Source organism: Sinohyriopsis cumingii, chromosome 19 (assembly GCF_028554795.1).
Source record: "Sinohyriopsis cumingii isolate HCF-2022 chromosome 19, ASM2855479v2, whole genome shotgun sequence".
Classification (NCBI taxonomy): Eukaryota; Metazoa; Mollusca; class Bivalvia; order Unionida; family Unionidae; genus Sinohyriopsis; species Sinohyriopsis cumingii.
This window is the reverse complement of record NC_142979.1, coordinates 1,793,600-1,811,985: the sequence shown is the minus strand read 5'-3', so window position 1 is coordinate 1,811,985 and position 18,386 is coordinate 1,793,600. Positions and strand designations below refer to the sequence as shown.

At 35.2% G+C, this 18,386-nt stretch overlaps 1 protein-coding gene across 4 annotated transcripts in view; it reads right to left on the bottom strand.

Annotated features, from left to right (window-relative positions):
* Positions 1 to 9,134: 9,134 nt before the first annotated feature.
* LOC149775044 (inositol polyphosphate 5-phosphatase K-like) overlaps positions 9,135 to 18,386 on the bottom strand; it is a 76,727-nt gene continuing 67,475 nt past the window's right edge. For all 4 annotated transcript variants that reach the window (XM_089943891.1, XM_089943888.1, XM_089943889.1 and 1 more), the window contains one exon: positions 9,135 to 15,785. In XM_089943891.1, the coding sequence (XP_089800017.1) occupies positions 15,774 to 15,785 (12 nt within the window). In that variant the 3' untranslated portion in view covers positions 9,135 to 15,773. The remainder of the gene's footprint in view (positions 15,786 to 18,386) is intronic.

Sequence of the window (18,386 nt, the reverse complement as noted above, 5' to 3'; positions counted from 1 at the left end):
GAAGCCGTCGGGGCTCGTGTTTTCATCAGTATCGGGCGCAATTTCGTACGCGTCCGTGTGAAGTCCAACAACGTTGTTGGACTTCCCACGGACGCGTACGAAATCGATTCAGTCCAAAATGAGATCCGATAGAGGATTTCGTTGGTGACCTGAAAAGACTCGAAGAGTTTCATACGTGAGCATGAGCCTTCAGTGAGTTCTGCCATCTTTATGGAATTTCCACAGTACACGGCAGACATCGGACAGTAGTCGCCGAAAACGGTTCTAGGTTGGCATGAAAATATGAATGAGATTCCCGCGGACCAACAAATCTTAAGTATAGGACATAGAGGGTCCGGATACAATATTGCGCCTTTATCTCAGCGATTCGGGTTGATTTAATCTGTGATTGGCCGTAAAATTACCAGTCAGCCGATGGAGGCATAGCCGCGAAGGGTTACATATTGTTTGGGTTCGCCATTGATCTAGTCTCGATTACTCCTACACCTGAAAATCTTTCATGCAGTAATCCCAGTTGAAACACCGTTGCTTTTCCTTTGTGGTCCAGGATGTGCACGCATTAGACTTCTGTGGGGAGTCTCTGACGATACGTTGGAGATCGACCTGATATTTAATATTATGACAGTAGTACCCGCACTTGTAATGCCCATTAATATTATAAACACGCGAAAACCTGTTTACACAGCATGTTATGGAAATTACATGTGTCAGATATTGTTAACTGTCTTGACCAATTATAGAGCATTGTGAAGTGTCGAAATCTGAATTACAGCGAACTTTAAAGTTGGATGCATTGAGCATTAAAATTGTATCGTATTTAAGCCAGGAAAGTCATTGTGAAGGGGCACTTCGACCTTTCTTTGATCATCTCCCCTCCCATGTCAGTGTAAACTTCAAAGGGACGGCATTCCGACTCAGTGAAATTGACCAGGGTATCTTAACACGGTTTGTAGAAAGTAAACATTTGACTACCAACCCATAACCGCTTGGTAGGAACCTATGTCCACTTATCATTTTTTTAAAGGGAATTTGTCACGCATTCTCGTTCACAGATTCCTAACTGTCTAACCCTGATGAAAGGAAGTATTTCTTTGGGAAAAATTAGGGACCGCTGCCTACGATTAGGCAGAATAAATTAGGGCATACACTTTAGCGCAATCAGACTTTAAAGGGACGACCTTAGTCGAAATTCTTTAGTCCGAAAAATTCATAGAAAAGGAAACTTAGTCTCGACTCCGTGGAAAGTATAAAGAGATTAGTTCTTTCCTAGTGAAACAAGAAAGGTACCAGTTGGTTGTCTTGTAAAAAGAAAGTCATGTTTAGTGCTAGGACACACAAGTTCTCAAAGAGGACATCAATAAGGAACAACTTTCTGAGAGAAAGACGAGGCAGTCTGGAGTCAGAATTTCGAGAAAAGAAGGACGAGGTCAGAAACAAGGACCAGGATGTCCTTGAAGGGACATATCATAGAGCTTAGGAAGGATTAACTAGGAGATGTTGATATACGGTCAAAGGAAAGGAAGGTGATGCAATCGATCGTTGACACTGCGCTCGTTTCACCTCTCGTTATGATGACGCAATAAATCCAAATTAGACACACCTGTTAAATTCTATTGATATAATCTAACTTATATTGGAATTGCCATTATTAATTTGTTCTGATTAATTTTTTTATTTTCTTGTCAAAGGGCGCTCGTATGGCTTTATTTCTTCCCAGTATTCATGCTCAGTTCTCTGTTGAAATTCCATTATTCTTTCACTCCCGCCGGGCTATAACATCGAGGGAGGTCATCCTCTAGATAACGCCAGCCAAATCCAATTAACCACGCCTCTTACTAAGAGAGCGACGTTACAAGTATGTTTAGTACAAAAACTGATACATTCCCGTCTGTTATCTCAGGTAAGATTATTAAGTTTTCATTATCGGGTATCATGATACAGCATACCTGCAAAACAATCCTCATTACTAAAACCTTATATCAAATGTCGTACCTCTCCCGATGAATGAAGTCAATAAATGCAGAAGAACAAAATGCAATTTTACATGGACAGATGAAATATCATATCATTATCGACAATATCTTCGTAACTGCCCGCGTGTCGTTAGCGATTCTGTATATGTAACTATTATGTGTGTGTGTGTGTGTGTGTGTGTGTGTGTGTGTGTATGTGTGTGTGTGTAGCCAGCGAGTCATGATACAGTTCACGTAATAATGTTGTCACGATTTACATGTTTGCTTCGTCTTTCCAACAACAAAGATGTCATACTCACCTACAAAATGAGCTAGTGGAGTACGAGATCATAATAATATTTGAAAATAAGATCTAAGCTGTATTCATTTATCGGTCTTTATATCCTCCGTACCGCGAGTTCAGTTTATAAAGATATAATTTAAAATGGATGAGCAAAAAGAAGTTTAACTATTTATATCGTTGATTACGGTAAACATTCCTAAAGTTGATAATACTTATGAAACTAATACAGATGAAGTAACAAATGGGATATCAACAAATAAAAAATTGCATGGTATTACACGAGGTGTCATTTAATCGGTATGCATAAATCTCAGGAAAGTTAATCATTACATCCTTATCCATTAATGAAAAAGGAATTTGTTTAATATAAAAAATGAAGTCTTGTACGTTCAGAAGTTTTAGCGCCAGCTGATCTGGTAAGTTCTGCTTTTGACAAAACATTGTCATCAGGCTGATCTGGTAAGTTCTGCTTTTGACAAACCATTTAGTCATCAGGCTGATCTGGTAAGTTCTGCTTTTGACAAAACATTGTCATCAGACTGATCTGGTAAGTTCTGCTTTTGACAAAACATTGTCATCAGGCTGATCTGGTATGTTCTGCTTTTGACAAACCATTTAGTCATCAGGCTGATCTGGTAAGTTCTGCTTTTGACAAAGCATTGTCATCAGGCTGATCTGGTATGTTCTGCTTTTGACAAACCATTTAGTCATCAGGCTGATCTGGTAAGTTCTGCTTTTGACAAACCATTTAGTCATCAGGCTGATCTGGTAAGTTCTGCTTTTGACAAACCATTTAGTCATCAGGCTAAGAAATACACTTGTGATGCAAAGACTAGACAGTGGAATGAACTGAGCTAAAAATTATGTTTAAAATGGAATTTGTGGAGTGAGGTAAATACTTGCTGCATACATAGGCAAATAATGTATTAATCGAGGGTATTTGCGCTATGTAAATAGGTCATATCTGTGAGTAGGAGTGACCTTGAATGACCTAGTTTGAACTAGGGTGAGTGAACCGGTTCAGTAGGCACATGAAAGAAACGTTTGTCGAAAAACTCGTTTTAAATTGATTCACAGATCAGAATGTCAAGCAACTTATTTGAGTCAAGTTTGTACCAGATCAATTTGCTTGGCTCAGATTCTGCAAAACCATACGAGATTGGCTTTAAACCATAAGAGATTGGTTTTAAACCATACGAGATTGGCTTTAATATTTAGATCTCAAACTAATCAGTACTGAGCCAACATATATATCGTTCGACCACTGCTGCGGATGCCGTCAGTATATTGTAACGGAACTCGCTCGGTTACACCACCCTGAGTCTTGACTTCTCTGGATCTTTGTGGTAGATCTTTTTATATTGGAGTGATACCCCACTTTATCTGAGGACTGGCGCTACAGTGTGACAGATTTCTACCTCAGCAGGATACCGTCATATTCCTGGCTTTTTGTCGCCAACTGGTCTTGATCCAAAACTAAGATGCTAGGTGGTGCTACAAAGCCTGTTATAATTTAAAATCAAAACATAAACATTAACGAAACGAAAATTATTGTAAATGTGTTTTCTCATTATGGTACCACTTTGGTTCTAATTTCTGTACCAATATTATTGCCAAATTTAAAAATAAAAATAAAAAATAATGGATTCCCTGGACAACTAGCTCGGATATGTGGCAGTCCTTGATGGGCTGTTGAGAATCACAACCAAAATTGACCAGTATAAACTTGCCTTCGTATGTAAACTCTGCTCCCTGCCCAATAACAGTTTCCAATCAAATGTTCCTCGTGTAGCTTCACATGCATTTTGATAAATTCCATCACACAAACCGGTTTTAATCCAGATATTTAGAATTTACTTCAGAAGGATGAGCTTACACAGGTTTCCTCTTAACTTTCATCACTCAATAAATTTCCCTAACAAGTTTCCGTGGAAACAATTGGTCAACGTGGAAATATAGAAGGGACTGCTTGGAGCGACAAAATGAAAAGTCATCCTGATTTCTTTAAGATTTTGACACCTGCAGATGGTTCATTCTTCAGTTCTGTACTACGCTCAGAAAAAATTATGAGCGTAAATTAACCATAGTTGTAGTATCCCAATGGGTATAAAAGCCAGGTCTTGGGGTATTAAAGTCTGGTCTTTGAGTATTAAAGATAGGTGTGTGCGAGTGTGATCTGGATGTTTTAACGTAGCTTTAACAATTTTTCAGTCATATCGCTACGATGTCTGCAGTGTGACAGTTTATAGTGATGTCTAGCATCATGCCGCAGACATGTAGTATGATGTCCCACCCAGTCACATTATCCAGGCCGACCAGTCCGAACAATAATCTCTTATTGCTGAGCGCCAAGCGAGGCAGCTGTGAGTACCATTTTTTTTAAGTCTTTGGTATGACTCGGTCGGGGATCGAACCCACGACCTACCGCATCCGAGGCGGACGCTCTAACCATTAGGCCACCGGAGCCTAAACATAGGTTTGGGATTATTAAATTCAAGTCTTGGAGCAATTAGAGCACTTGGGATTATTACAACCAAGTCTTGGTGTATTATAGCCAGGTCTTGATGTTTCTCGCTGTACAAAATGTAGTCGACAGTATATCAGCCTACTTCAGCATGTAGTCGGCAGTACATCAGCCTACTTCAGCATGTAGTCGGCAGTATATCAGCCTACTTCAGCATGTAGTCGGCAGTATATCAGCCTACTTCAGCATGTAGTCGGCAGTATATCAGCCTACTTCAGCATGTAGTCGGCAGTACATCAGCCTACTTCAGCATGTAGTCGGCAGTATATCAGCCTACTTCAGCATGTAGTCGGCAGTATATCAGCCTCCTTCAGCATGTAGTCGGCAGTATATCAGCCTACTTCAGCATGTAGTCGGCAGTATATCAGCCTACTTCAGCATGTAGTCGGCAGTATATCAGCCTACTTCAGCATGTAGTCGGCAGTATATCAGCCTACTTCAGCATGTAGTCATATCATGTCTATTCACAAGACAAAGTGCCGACGACTTTAACTGGAATAAATAAAATAAATTTGACAGGTGTGAACATCAGTTACAGATATAACTCAATCAAAGTAATTACCAGTCTTAGGTATCAAATGTTTGAGTCACGTATCTCGAAACTAGACTGGATAAAATGAGCAAGCATAAAAGAAGATCCTGTATATATGTCATGACCAGTTTTGCTTCTTGTTGCCAAACGTCTTCTTTCTTCTTGCAAGTCCATGTCATGCAGCATGCATTTTTAGCATTGCTTTTAAGCATGTCTCCCTTTTGATGACAGTGATGCATTTTTTCGACGTTATCACTAGTATACTACTTGTACGGGTCAATTGTCCAAGAATCGATATTTTGACAAGATCTTCTGTAAGCAAGTTGTGGTGCTTTTAGAATCTTTGTAGCGGAATCAACATGATGACGTTTGAATTTCCATGATAAATTATATTTGCATTTTTATTATGAGGTAATGGCTATCCCTCTTCTCCCACCCAATTTAAAAAGACACTGCATTAATCTAACAGTGAAAGGTGTCGTATAACAAACAAACATTCTGAAACCATTTTACTGTGCCATTTACTCTGGATGGAAGCTTATTTGTGTCCATAACAAATAATAGTTGTCCAGGGACATGACCTCACAATACACGTGAACCGCTCCGGTGGCCTAGTGGTTAGAGCGTCCGCCTCGAATGCGGGAGGTCATGCGTTCGATCCCCGGCCGAGTCATACCAAAGACCTACAAAAATTGTACTAACAGCTGCCTCGCTTGGCGCTCAGCATTAAGAGGTTAGTGTTAAGACTGGTCGGCCTGGTGTCAGGATAATGTGACTGGGTGGGACATCATGCTACATGTCTGTGGCATGATGCTCCAGTGCTAGACATCACTATAAACTGCCACACTGCAGACATCGTAGCGATATGACTGAAAAAGTGTTAAAGCTACGTTAAAAATCCAAATCACACACACACACACACACACACACACACGCACTACACGTTGCCCAACTGGTTCCTATATGAGAAAGCTTGACCAACAAGTACTAACTTTTACTGATTGGGAATTACTTGATTCATTTAAATGTTTCATACACAAAGATATAGTTCAGATATACAGGAAGATATAATTGCATTGTCAAATGCCTTGACACAGTCCAAAAGAGATCCATCTATCAAGTTTTTCATATACGTTCGAAAACCTGCAGTATTAAACCCTACTACAAGCTGGTTAACACATCTTTTCTGATTCCAAAAGTCATGCTCTCCATCTGACAACATATATTGACTGTGAGAACTTTATGTGGTTGCTATGCATTATGACAATATATATTGACTGTGAGAACTTTATGTGGTTGCTGTGCATTATGACAAGATAATTTGACTGTAAGAACTTTATGTGGTTGCTATGCATTATGACAATATATTTTGAATGTAAGAACTTTATGTGGTTGCTATGCATTATGACAATATATTTTGACTGTAAGAACTTTATGTGGTTGCTATGCATTATGACAATATAGTTTGAATGTAAGAACTTTATGTGGTTGCTATGCATTATGACAATATATTTTGACTGCAAGAACTTTATGTGGTTGCTATGCATTACGACAATATATTCTGACTGTAAGAACTTTATGTGGTTGCTATGCATTATGACAATATATATTGACTGTGAGAACTTTGTGGTTACTGTGCATTATGACAAGATAATTTGACTGTAAGAACTTTATGTGGTTGCTATGCATTATGACAATGTTTTGAATGTAAGAACTTTATGTGGTTGCTATGCATTATGACAATATATTTTGACTGTAAGAACTTTATGTGGTTGCTATGCATTATGACAATATATTTTGAATGTAAGAACTTTATGTGGTTGCTATGCATTATGACAATATATTTTGACTAAGAACTTTATGTGGTTGCTATGCATTACAACAATATATATTGACTGTGAGAACTTTGTGGTTACTGTGCATTATGACAAGATAATTTGACTAAGAACTTTATGTGGTTGCTATGCATTATGACAATATATTTTGAATGTAAGAACTTTATGTGGTTGCTATGTATTATGACAATATATTTTGACTGTAAGAACTTTATGTGGTTGCTATGCATTACGACAATATATTCTGACTGTAAGAACTTTATGTGGTTGATATGCATTATGACTATATTTTGACTGTAAGAATTTTATGTGGTTGCTATGCATTATGACAATATATTTTGACTCTGAATGAAATGTATGTGGTTGATTTCCATAATAATCTACATGATCTTACAGAATACTGACACGAGTGCTTCCATACATCGCCAGGTATTTGGTCTCTGTCCAAAGAAGCTTGCATAACTTAACTGCATCGCACTTGCTCTCAGGAACTGTACCAGTAATTGGTATTTAGACCTGCTAACTTCATACTGTATTCTACATTAAAGTGTTAGATTATTTTCTGATACATTTATAGATATTACATGGTGTATTTATCTAGTGCGAAGCTCTAAGATTTTTCTCACATCCTCTGTAGTGAACATAAAGGAAAACTATGTACTCAGTAATATCTCCTTCCTCATCTTGTTGGTTGGCATCATGTTTTAACATTCTCCTTAGGAATCTTGGTGTTGGAAATCTGATATGATTTATGTTCAAGTCCAAATGATGGGTTAAAATTAATCATTAGTTATTCATTGGCATTGGTCATACAACATATTTTACATTTATTTAGTTTTAAGCAAAGCCTTCATCAGACAGTAAAAACCATATGAAATTTTAAAAATATGCAGTTAATTCAAATTAATACCTGGTAAAGATGTCACATTAAAAGTAAAGATTACAGTCAAAACTTCATACACCCACATCCTTATTTCATCTTTAAATTTGAAGAAAACAGACCACTCTAGTAACTTTGATAGAATTTCTCTCTTCCCTTGATTTTGTAAGATAATGAAGTGTTCCTATTATACAACTCCTAACCCTTGATGAGGTTCAGATAAGGATTTACCAAGCCCAGAAATAATGACGTTCACCTCTGCCTAAGACCTGTCATTTCTACAAGAGTGTTAAATTCTTGTATGAAATGATACAGAAAGTCAATATTTCTTAATGTTTCATTTCCATACAACTGAAATTACTTAAAGCTGAGGAAAAAAAATTAAATTTTAAAAAAAATTGTCAGTCCTTTCTCCTGTTAAATTTCAGGACTCAAACTGTCATATCACATTACAATATTAATATGATGTTGGACAGACTGACAGACCAAAACACAGGTAAACAAACGGAAAGAAAATCCATGACACCTACAAAAGAAATAACTGCACCATCTCCAAATGTTTATACATCTGATCATGTCAGTGTAATTTTACATCTTCTACATGCTTTGTGTGCACAAGAGGATAACTAAATTCGGACTATTTGGAGATCCGAACGATTAAGACACATTAAAATTAAAACTTACAATAACAAACATACCCCCTAATGAGAATTTTCTATGGAGTTCCAATTAAATTTCACCAATAATACCACTGGAATCCCACCAAAATAACTTGGCAAGACACCAGTGGAATTCCATTGGGTTTCCTAGTCTGGAATCTTTCTGTCACTGGAATTCTAGTCAAAACATTAACTTGAATTCCACTGGAATCATATTATTACCACTGGAATCCCAGGGAATCTCCACTGGAATTGCACTTGTATTCAACCACTAAATCCCAGAGAAATGCCACTGAAATTCCAATAGTTCTCAACCTTTTAAATTCCAGCATTCTCACTGGAATATACAGGCCAAAAACCTGAAATAGATATGGTTGATATCATTTATATTATGGAGCAACAAAATGATATCCAATGTATTTTTTTAGATATTCAATAAGCAGAAAAATTATACGATTTTAATTTCTTTATTAAATAAGAATATGTCAAAGGGTTAATAATTTTTTAATAAAATATTGTCTGGATACTCACAAATTGATAAAAATTATATGAAACAAAAATAAAATTCCACCAATCAATAGGCATTCCCAATTTAGACAGCATATGAAGCAAAAGGTACAATAAACAAATATTACAACCATAGGTATACCATGTATAAAAACATCTGATGTGGATGACTGGTCAAATTATATTATGAAAGCATATGCAGTAACTACATTCAAGATAATTTCAAAAGTAATAATCATTTCTGTCAAACAAGAGATCAAAGTGGGCCTGATATGACTCACCTGGGCAGCTGACATGTATCAGCTTGTGAATGTAAATTCACACATATTTAAACTGTAGAGGGAAAGAAAAGCTTGGAGCCATAGTTGCTATAATGACTATTAACGTTGGTGTGATTTAACTTGTTTCCTAGATCATATATATATATATATATGAATGATCACCATCTCAGCATAAAATGAACAAGTCATTTATACAATCATCATTTTCCCCCAACTCTCTTACTGCTCCTGGGGCACCTGGCCCCAATTCATGACTCAGAAACTGTTAAATTATGTACACTTACCTGACAGCACAAGGTACCTGCTTTCTATCAAATTTGGTAACCTTCTGTTTTTGAGAAGCTGTTTAATGATTTCTCCATCTTTAGTAATTATGGACATGGTGGATGGTATATGTGCATCAGCTGAGTAAATTTGAAAGACCTTCATGTCAGGGTGCTTTTAAAAAATTTGGTACAATTTTTAAAGTTTTAAGTTGTTACTGATGATGACTATGTTTTATGGCAGTTTGGCATCATTTGAACAAATTTAAAACAGCTTCATGCCAGACTGCTTTCTATCAGAGTTAGTCAAATTTCACTGATCAGATTTTGAGAAGTTGTTGTAAATATTAATTGCTAATGGATGATGGATGAAGCAAGCTGGATGAAGGACTATTATATGGCCGGATGAGCTCCAAAGGAAGAAAGACATTAACATCTCTAACATCTTTTTTTCCTCTTAATATTAACAAGGCCTTTGTCAAGAAATGAAATGCAATGTCTGCTTCTTTCTCCTACTTAGGATTATAACTGAGTACCAAATATATAAAATGTAAAAGATCATTTTTAAAACTACAATATTATGTAAATGTTTTGTCTGTATTTGAGTTTATACATGAATAACTGGAATTGACCCCCAAATCACCACTTTAGAATACAAGAATTGAAAATGAACTAATCTCGACGTAAAAAAATAAATGCCAGACTTCTAAAGAAATTGACACATCTCAAAGTCTTCTTGAAGAAAGCACATGTCAGATCTCTAATTCATACCCATTACAACTGTCCCATTAAAGGTAAAAAACATAGGAAAATAAATGCATAAAACAAAATATCTTCTCCATGCTTATCTTTATGTATGTTTGCTATCCAAATTCTAAGCATTAAAGGCTATAGTTCAAAGAAGAGTCATCAAAAGGACTGATACTTTGCTCTCTGAAAAGAATTTATAGGAATCCAAGACAAGTCCATTTTTCTGTTCTTTTGTTCTTTTTAAACTGCAGAGTAATGAAACAATCTCACCAAGTCTGTGTTCTATCATTATCATTCAGGACCAATCAGGTATCATAAAGAGTCTTTTAGTAAAAAATCTATGTTAATAAGACCAATATGCTCATGAGGAATAACAAATACATTCATAAGATGGCTACCATGGTGTCCATGCTGGATGTTTGATTGGAATCTTTTTCATTTAGGACCAATTAGTTACCTTAAGAAATCCTTCAGTGAGATACCTATAATGATTTAGCCATTTATTCTGAAGAAACGATAACAAGATTTTCCAACTGGTTGCCAAGGTGGTCATGTTGGAGGTCACAATGGGAGCATTTTTATTTCGGGCCAACAATATGTCATGTTGGAAGTCACAATGGGACCATTTTTATTTTGGGCCAACAAGATGTCATGTTGGAGGTCACAATGGGACCATTTTTATTTAGGGCCAGCAAGATGTCATGTTCTTTTAGTGAAAAATCCATGCTGATATGACCATCCATTTGAAAGAAGTAGTAACAGCAAGATTTTCAAGATAGGCACCATGGTGGCCATAATGCATGTAAGATTGGTAATTTGGTAATCTTTCAATAAATGTGTTTATATGGCATTCTAGAATTTTAATAGAAATAGCAGTAACACACTTGTACTGAAAAATGAATGTCTGACTGAAGCCAGAAGAGAATAGGTGAGAAAATAAAAAAGCACATTTCAAGCTACCATATGTCTGATTTCTCTAATCATGTCTACAGCATCACAGATGTCACATCACATGTCTATCCATTTTATGTGTAATACCATATGTCTAACATATTTTTCTAATCATGTCTACATCACAGATGTCACATGTCAATCCATTTTATGTGTACTACCATGTGTAACTTATTTTTCTAACCATGTCTAAAACATCACAGATGTCACATATTTCTATCCATTTTATGTGTATTACCATGTGTCTTACTTTTCTAATATCTAAAACATCACAGATGTCACATGTCATTCCGTTTTATGTGTACTACCATATGTCTAACTTATTTTTCTAACCATGTCTAAAACATCACAGATGTCACATATTTCTATCCATTTTTGTGTACTACCATGTGTCTTACTTTTCTAATGTCTAAAACATCACAGATGTCACATGTCTTTCCGTTTTATGTGTAATGCTAATTTGGAATGAAGATGTCAATGAAATTCAAATTAAAACAAGTAAAGTATCTGAGATAATGCATACTCTAATTCTGTCATTCAAATGCTTTTTTATTATTATTAGTGAATTGCTGGAAAATCTTTCTCTCTTGCTCTCTCTCTGGAAGACATTAGGAATATTATGTTTATAAAGTTGTATAAAAAATACGTCAACATTTTATAAAAATGCAGATGAAGACACTAGCATATAAATGGAGCTATGATAAAGGCATTTCAAGAGCAATATTATGTTTGTCAGAGTGTTAGAGTTTTTCTGACTAAACTAATATGTACTAATATATCTCTACCTAAACAATATGTACAAAATTCATCTTGCAATAATTGTCTTATTTTCTGTGTAATTTTTATAAAATTTTCAAAAGTGACTCAGCAGTTCTGTTCAAGTCATATGCAAGTTTCAAAGTGACATTTCCAATGTTAAATAAATTGATGTGATAACGAACATGCAAAGCATTTTTAAGTAAGATACCTTAGAACCATTTCATGATATTTGTTCCATATGTATTATAGTTAAATATCACCAGGTCAGCGACAGTACGCATTCTGTCTTGATAATTAGACGCTTGTGACAATGAATGGTGATGTAATGAATAAGCAGTTGGACCCTGACTCTGTTGGTCCGTCAAAAATGTACATAAATAATATGAAATTGATATATTACTGTACACATCAACTAGCCATAGGTTACATTGAAAGATATACCACAAACACTTTATGATATTGTCTTATTGATGTAAATGGAAAAATCCTATGGTACAGCATGTTTTTCTGAGCATCATGCATTTCCCCAATAAAATAAATCATGTATGTTGTGTAAATGAACACTTACTGTTATGGTCCACTGCTAGTAACATGAAAATGAGTTTGATACTCAGGGATAAAACTGGGTGAAAAAGCCACTACCATGTGTACTAGCTTATAAGAGTCCAACTGCAAACTGCACAGACCCAGATCTGCCTTCACATAATGCACCAGTAAATCTGGATCTGTGCAGTTTGTCAGTAGTAATCAGTAGAACAAAGAATATCTCCAGGTGCACTGTGATAGGGCAGATCTGTTTGTAATTTGGCTTGATGTATAAAGTATATACAGTAAGTATATAGTAATTGTATAGGTGCTGTACTAATGCCCCATCAGAACCTTTGAATCCTTATATTAACAGTTTTTGATATTAACAAAAGACAATCAGAAATAACATACATTTGAAATTCTAGAAAAAAAACGGCCCTATAAGTTTAGATATACCGTGCTACAAAAGATATATAAGAATAAGTACATGCCACTTGGTACACAAAACTAGACAAGATAATTATAACAATGGATTTTTTTCTGAAATAAATGCGTGATGCCAGTATGGTTGACTAAATAACAGATGATATAATCTTTGCAACAAGACATCTCAAATTTCAACCAGCAAATGAACTGTAAAGAACATGCAGTACTATGTTTGCGCAAGCACATCTAATTGCAAACCAAATGCAATGATGCCTTGCAGACTCAGTGGTTATTGTGCCAGTCTCTCGACTGAAAAGGTGTGGGTTTAAATCCCAGCCTGGGTTGGTTACAGTGGTGCGTCCTTGGAAATGGCACTTTACTCCAAATGCCTCAACACCCAATAACCCAACTGTGTTGCTGTGCCAATAAAACCAAAATCAAACCAACCCAAACTGAAGAGATCGGACCCTGTAATTTATTATGCATCCATTTAATCTTACATGGTTGATTAAGTATTCAATATAGATGTTTAATCCCTATTTCCCCACATCCAGGTTGGTACTTTCAAGGTGTTTTCACTGACCTCAATGTGTCAATATTCTCAGATGTACAGAATTCAACTATATTTTAATTTGTTCTCAACTGCATTCACACTTTATAAATAAAAATATTTGGAAGCATAGAACAGGGTATTATTAAATAAACACAAACTGCCATTGGTTTTGTCCCGAGTTGGGGTGTACAACTCATTTGATAAGGCATATAAATATGTCTCATTCAGATGGTTTCAACAAATCCACAAGCCATATAACTTTTTCATTCCACCCAAAACAGTACAAAACATGACCTCATCGACTTTGGCAGAATTACCATATTTTCCATGAATGTTTTATCAAACACTCGTATAACTCTTAAAAGAAGTTGAAATGTCTGAAAGTTTACTTTGCCTTAAAGCAGTGGTTTTCAAACTTTTTCTCATGACCCAGTATGAGAAAATCATTGACGCCTGCAATCCAACAATTATATCTTTTGATTGGATTTTTCATAAAATCATACTACTGCAACATATTTGATTCAGCAAAGCAACCCAGTGCTTGACATTCTGGAACCCAATATTGGGTTATGACCCATACTCTGAAAACGAGTCTTAACAAACGGCACTGTGGAATTTTGTATCCTGTTCTTAGTCTTTTTTTAATTTGAGTCCTAATCCATCATTCAACAATGGTGACATAAAAGTTCCTCTTTTTTCGGAATTATTTCTTTCAGACTAAGATAATGAATTTCTGCATGTTTCTTCCTTCAGAAACTGAATCTCTTTTGTCATTAATTCAACCTTAAAAATATGCTATGCTCAGTTATTGGTGACTCTGCATGGAAGCTCTGCAGACAACTACACAAACCTGGACTATAACAAGTGCCAGGTTTATTTGTGATCCCCACACTTAATCTAGGGATATAGTTTTACATTCTACCAGCCTGTTACTGCTTCTACTCCAAACTGCTGGGTTAAAATTCACAAAACTCCATAGTTACCATGCTTGTAGTCTTTGGCTCCCACCCACAAAGTCCCTGGAAGGGTCAACGGCTAGGTGTAATAAGACATCATTTAGAATAAGTTTCCAAATATTTTTTGCAAAACTTTATTTATGCAGTGAATGCCAGAAGCTGCATCATACATGACACATTTTGTTTTATGATCCTTTAGTCCTGAAGAAGTTGGGGTGGGGGGCTGGGCAGAATATGCAATAAAAAGCATAGGGGTGTACAGGAAAGCACTGCAGTTTCTCAAGGTTTGTTTGAAAAGAATCACCTTCTGAAATTTTCTTATCGGCTAATAGAAGGACTAATCAACCTCCTTTATTACTGCTTTGTCTCCTCACCAACAACAAACAAAAGGACTATTAGCTCAGATCTTGGTCACAACATAATCAACATTTTGAACATTAAAAGTTATTCCTGACTGGAAATTCTTTTTCAAATTTTACAAAATTAATGCTGCCTTTTGCTTGGTTAGAATATTTTTGTTCTAGTAAAATTATGAATTGAGTATAGTTTCTCAATTTAAATGCCTGGTGCACACTGTAGGTCAATGAGTAAAACCTGATCCCACTAACATATATCACTAATATATCACTTTGACCTAAAATAACCAAGTTATTACTATTTTGATTTCATTCAAATTTGAACATTTGTTTTCTTTCGTTTAAAACATTATTTCTACCATTACTGCAGAGTGGCGCTAAGAGCAATTATGGAATCATCAATTCACAATCAATTTAATAGGTTGCTAATTGGAAATAATTACCATAATGAGTTATATTTAATCTCACAATAAAATCACTTTTGTTACTCTCAAAAATATACACCTGTTATAATCCCTGAATAAATAAATAAAACAAAAGAAAATATTTTGAATTTGCTGAAGCAATCTTTTACACAATAAATTTCAGTGCATCAACAGCAATTAATGGTGATTCACGTCAAACTCAAATCTGATACTTCAAATGATAATTTTTAATTATTTATAAAACTTTTTTGAAAAATTGGATAATTTAGTTTTAGAAGTTGCAAAAACTCCATTTTTATGATCTTCTTTCTTGTCGGGCACAACATGGTCTCTTAAGGCACAATCTAAAAAAAAAAATATAAAGTTTACATTTCACTTTTAAGGCCAATGATCAAAACCGACACAAAATCAATAACCTACGTGCTGCTGTGCCATAACTCACCAAACCCAGCATTCTAATATAGCTGCAATTTATTGATTTCAAGATATAGGGTTGCTTTGCTTTCCATTATGTTTACATAATTTAACTGGTAATATAACTGCAAATGTATGGCATTTCTCCCTACTGTATTTGCCAATTTAAAGATGTTTTTACATCATAATCTGTTTCAAACATACCCCAATCTGTACAGAGTCTTTGTGATTTTAGTCCTCCTGATTATAATTATTCACTCAAATTTCAGGTCATGTTACAACCATCGATTATTCTTAATTATCTGAGATGTTCCATTCAATGAATATACCTGACATACACACACAATCACCTGTGATCTGACATATCCTTAATACATCTGAATATATCTGACCGATACCTCTTTATTCCTATCTGATCCCTTTTAGTTGCAACACAACAATGAACTTACTAGTAATAACTTTGCCATTTTTGCACCATATCATATATGTATATATGTCAATTTTACATCACTTGATCTGCATGACAAATACAGAGGTACAGTAACTGCGGACCCTTGTTATATATATATATATATATATATATATATATATATATATATATATATATATATATATATATATGGCCTTTTGAGACTTAATATGTGGACTTAATAAGAGATCATATGGCTTCAACACAAAGGTCATTGTTCATTGTGTCTTTGAATTCATGGTGCCCAGCAAATAAACAATCCACACAATTTTAAACATAACAAAAATACTGAATTCACATTATGAACAGAAAATGTGGGCTTCTTTTCATGGCATGCATTAGATATGCTTCGTCCCAGTCATGCAAATATATTCTTCCAGTTTTAGCAATGGAATATTATGTGAAGTGATAGCATAAAACTGACATGAATGAGTATGTTCAATTGGCATGTACAACTATTTGTTGTTGTTGTTGTTATAGGGTTTAACGCCATTTTTCAGCACAAGATAGGCTATACATGGCGGCCAGTATTAATGGTGGAGGAAGAACCTGGGAAAACCCCTGGAAAGAACCACCAACCCACGAGAAGCTACCGGCAAGCTTTCTCACATATACACATTGGCCGAGCCCAAGACTCGAACCCATGCAGACAGAGGTGAGATGGCAGTGATCCGTGACGGAGAGCGCTTTAGACCACTCGGCCACTCGGGGCCCCTACAACTATTTGAATGCAGTCTGTATGTGAACAGAGTAAGATCCTGTACAGACCCTGAAACTGGTAATTTTACAACAAAACAAGAATGCAGAATGAATGCAATGAAATGCATAGTGAATGCAATGAAATGCATAGTGAATGCAATGAAATGCATAGTGAATGCAATGAAATGTAGAATGAATGCAATGAAATGCAGAGTGAATGCTATGAAATGCATAGTGAATGCTATGAAATGCATAGTGAATGTAATGAAATGTAGAATGAATGCAATGAAATGCATAGTGAATGCTATGAAATGCATAGTGAATGCAATGAAATGCATAGTGAATGCTATGAAATACATAGTGAATGCTATGAAATGCATAGTGAATGCAATGAAATGTAGAATGACTGCAATGAAATGCATAGTGAATGCTATGAAATGCATAGTGAATGCTATGAAATGTAGAATGAATGCAATGAAATTCAGAATGAGTGAAATGAAATATAGAATGAATGCAATGAAATTTAGAATGAGTGCAATGAAATGTAGAATGAATGCAATGAAATTCAGAATGAGTGCTATGAAATATAGAATGAATGCAATGAAATTTAGAATGAGTGCAATGAAATGCAGTGAATGCAATGAAATACAGAATGAATGCAAAGAATGCAGAATTAACGCAAAGAATGCAGAATGAATGCAGATGAAATGCATAGTGAATGCAATGAAATGTACAATGAATGCCAAGAATGCAGAATGAATGCAACAAAATGCAGAAGGAATGCAATGAAACACAAAGAATGCAGAATGAATGCAAAGAAATCAGGATTAACCCAAAAGAAATGATGAATGCAAAATAAAAGCAAGAGAAAAAATGCAACATTCAGAATGCACAATGATGAATGAAAAACATATCAAAATTAAATAAAAATGTATTTCCAAATAATTACGAGTGACAAAACAACACTATCATAAATTTGCTGAGAAATATGTTGCATCTTTATTTTTGCATTTGTTGCAGTTGTAGTTCTATTTTCATTTATCATGAATTCAATACAGAATTTTTAATTTTAAGCATTTTTTATTTATTAATGCATAATTTTAATAAGATGAGATAAAAATGCCAAAGTTTTTTTTCTATTTTATACTATCAAAAACAGAAATCCCAATCTTAGTAAATGCATCACAAGATCAAAAATGAAAGGAAACAATGAATGAAAGTGACAAAAGCAAATTCAGAATGATTTTTGAAACAGTACAATCAATGAGATGATAGCTGAAATGCAAAAGTGAATGGAATCTGATTGAAATGCAGATTTGGTAACATTATCATTTCAGGGTCTTTATATCCATTAGGCATATAT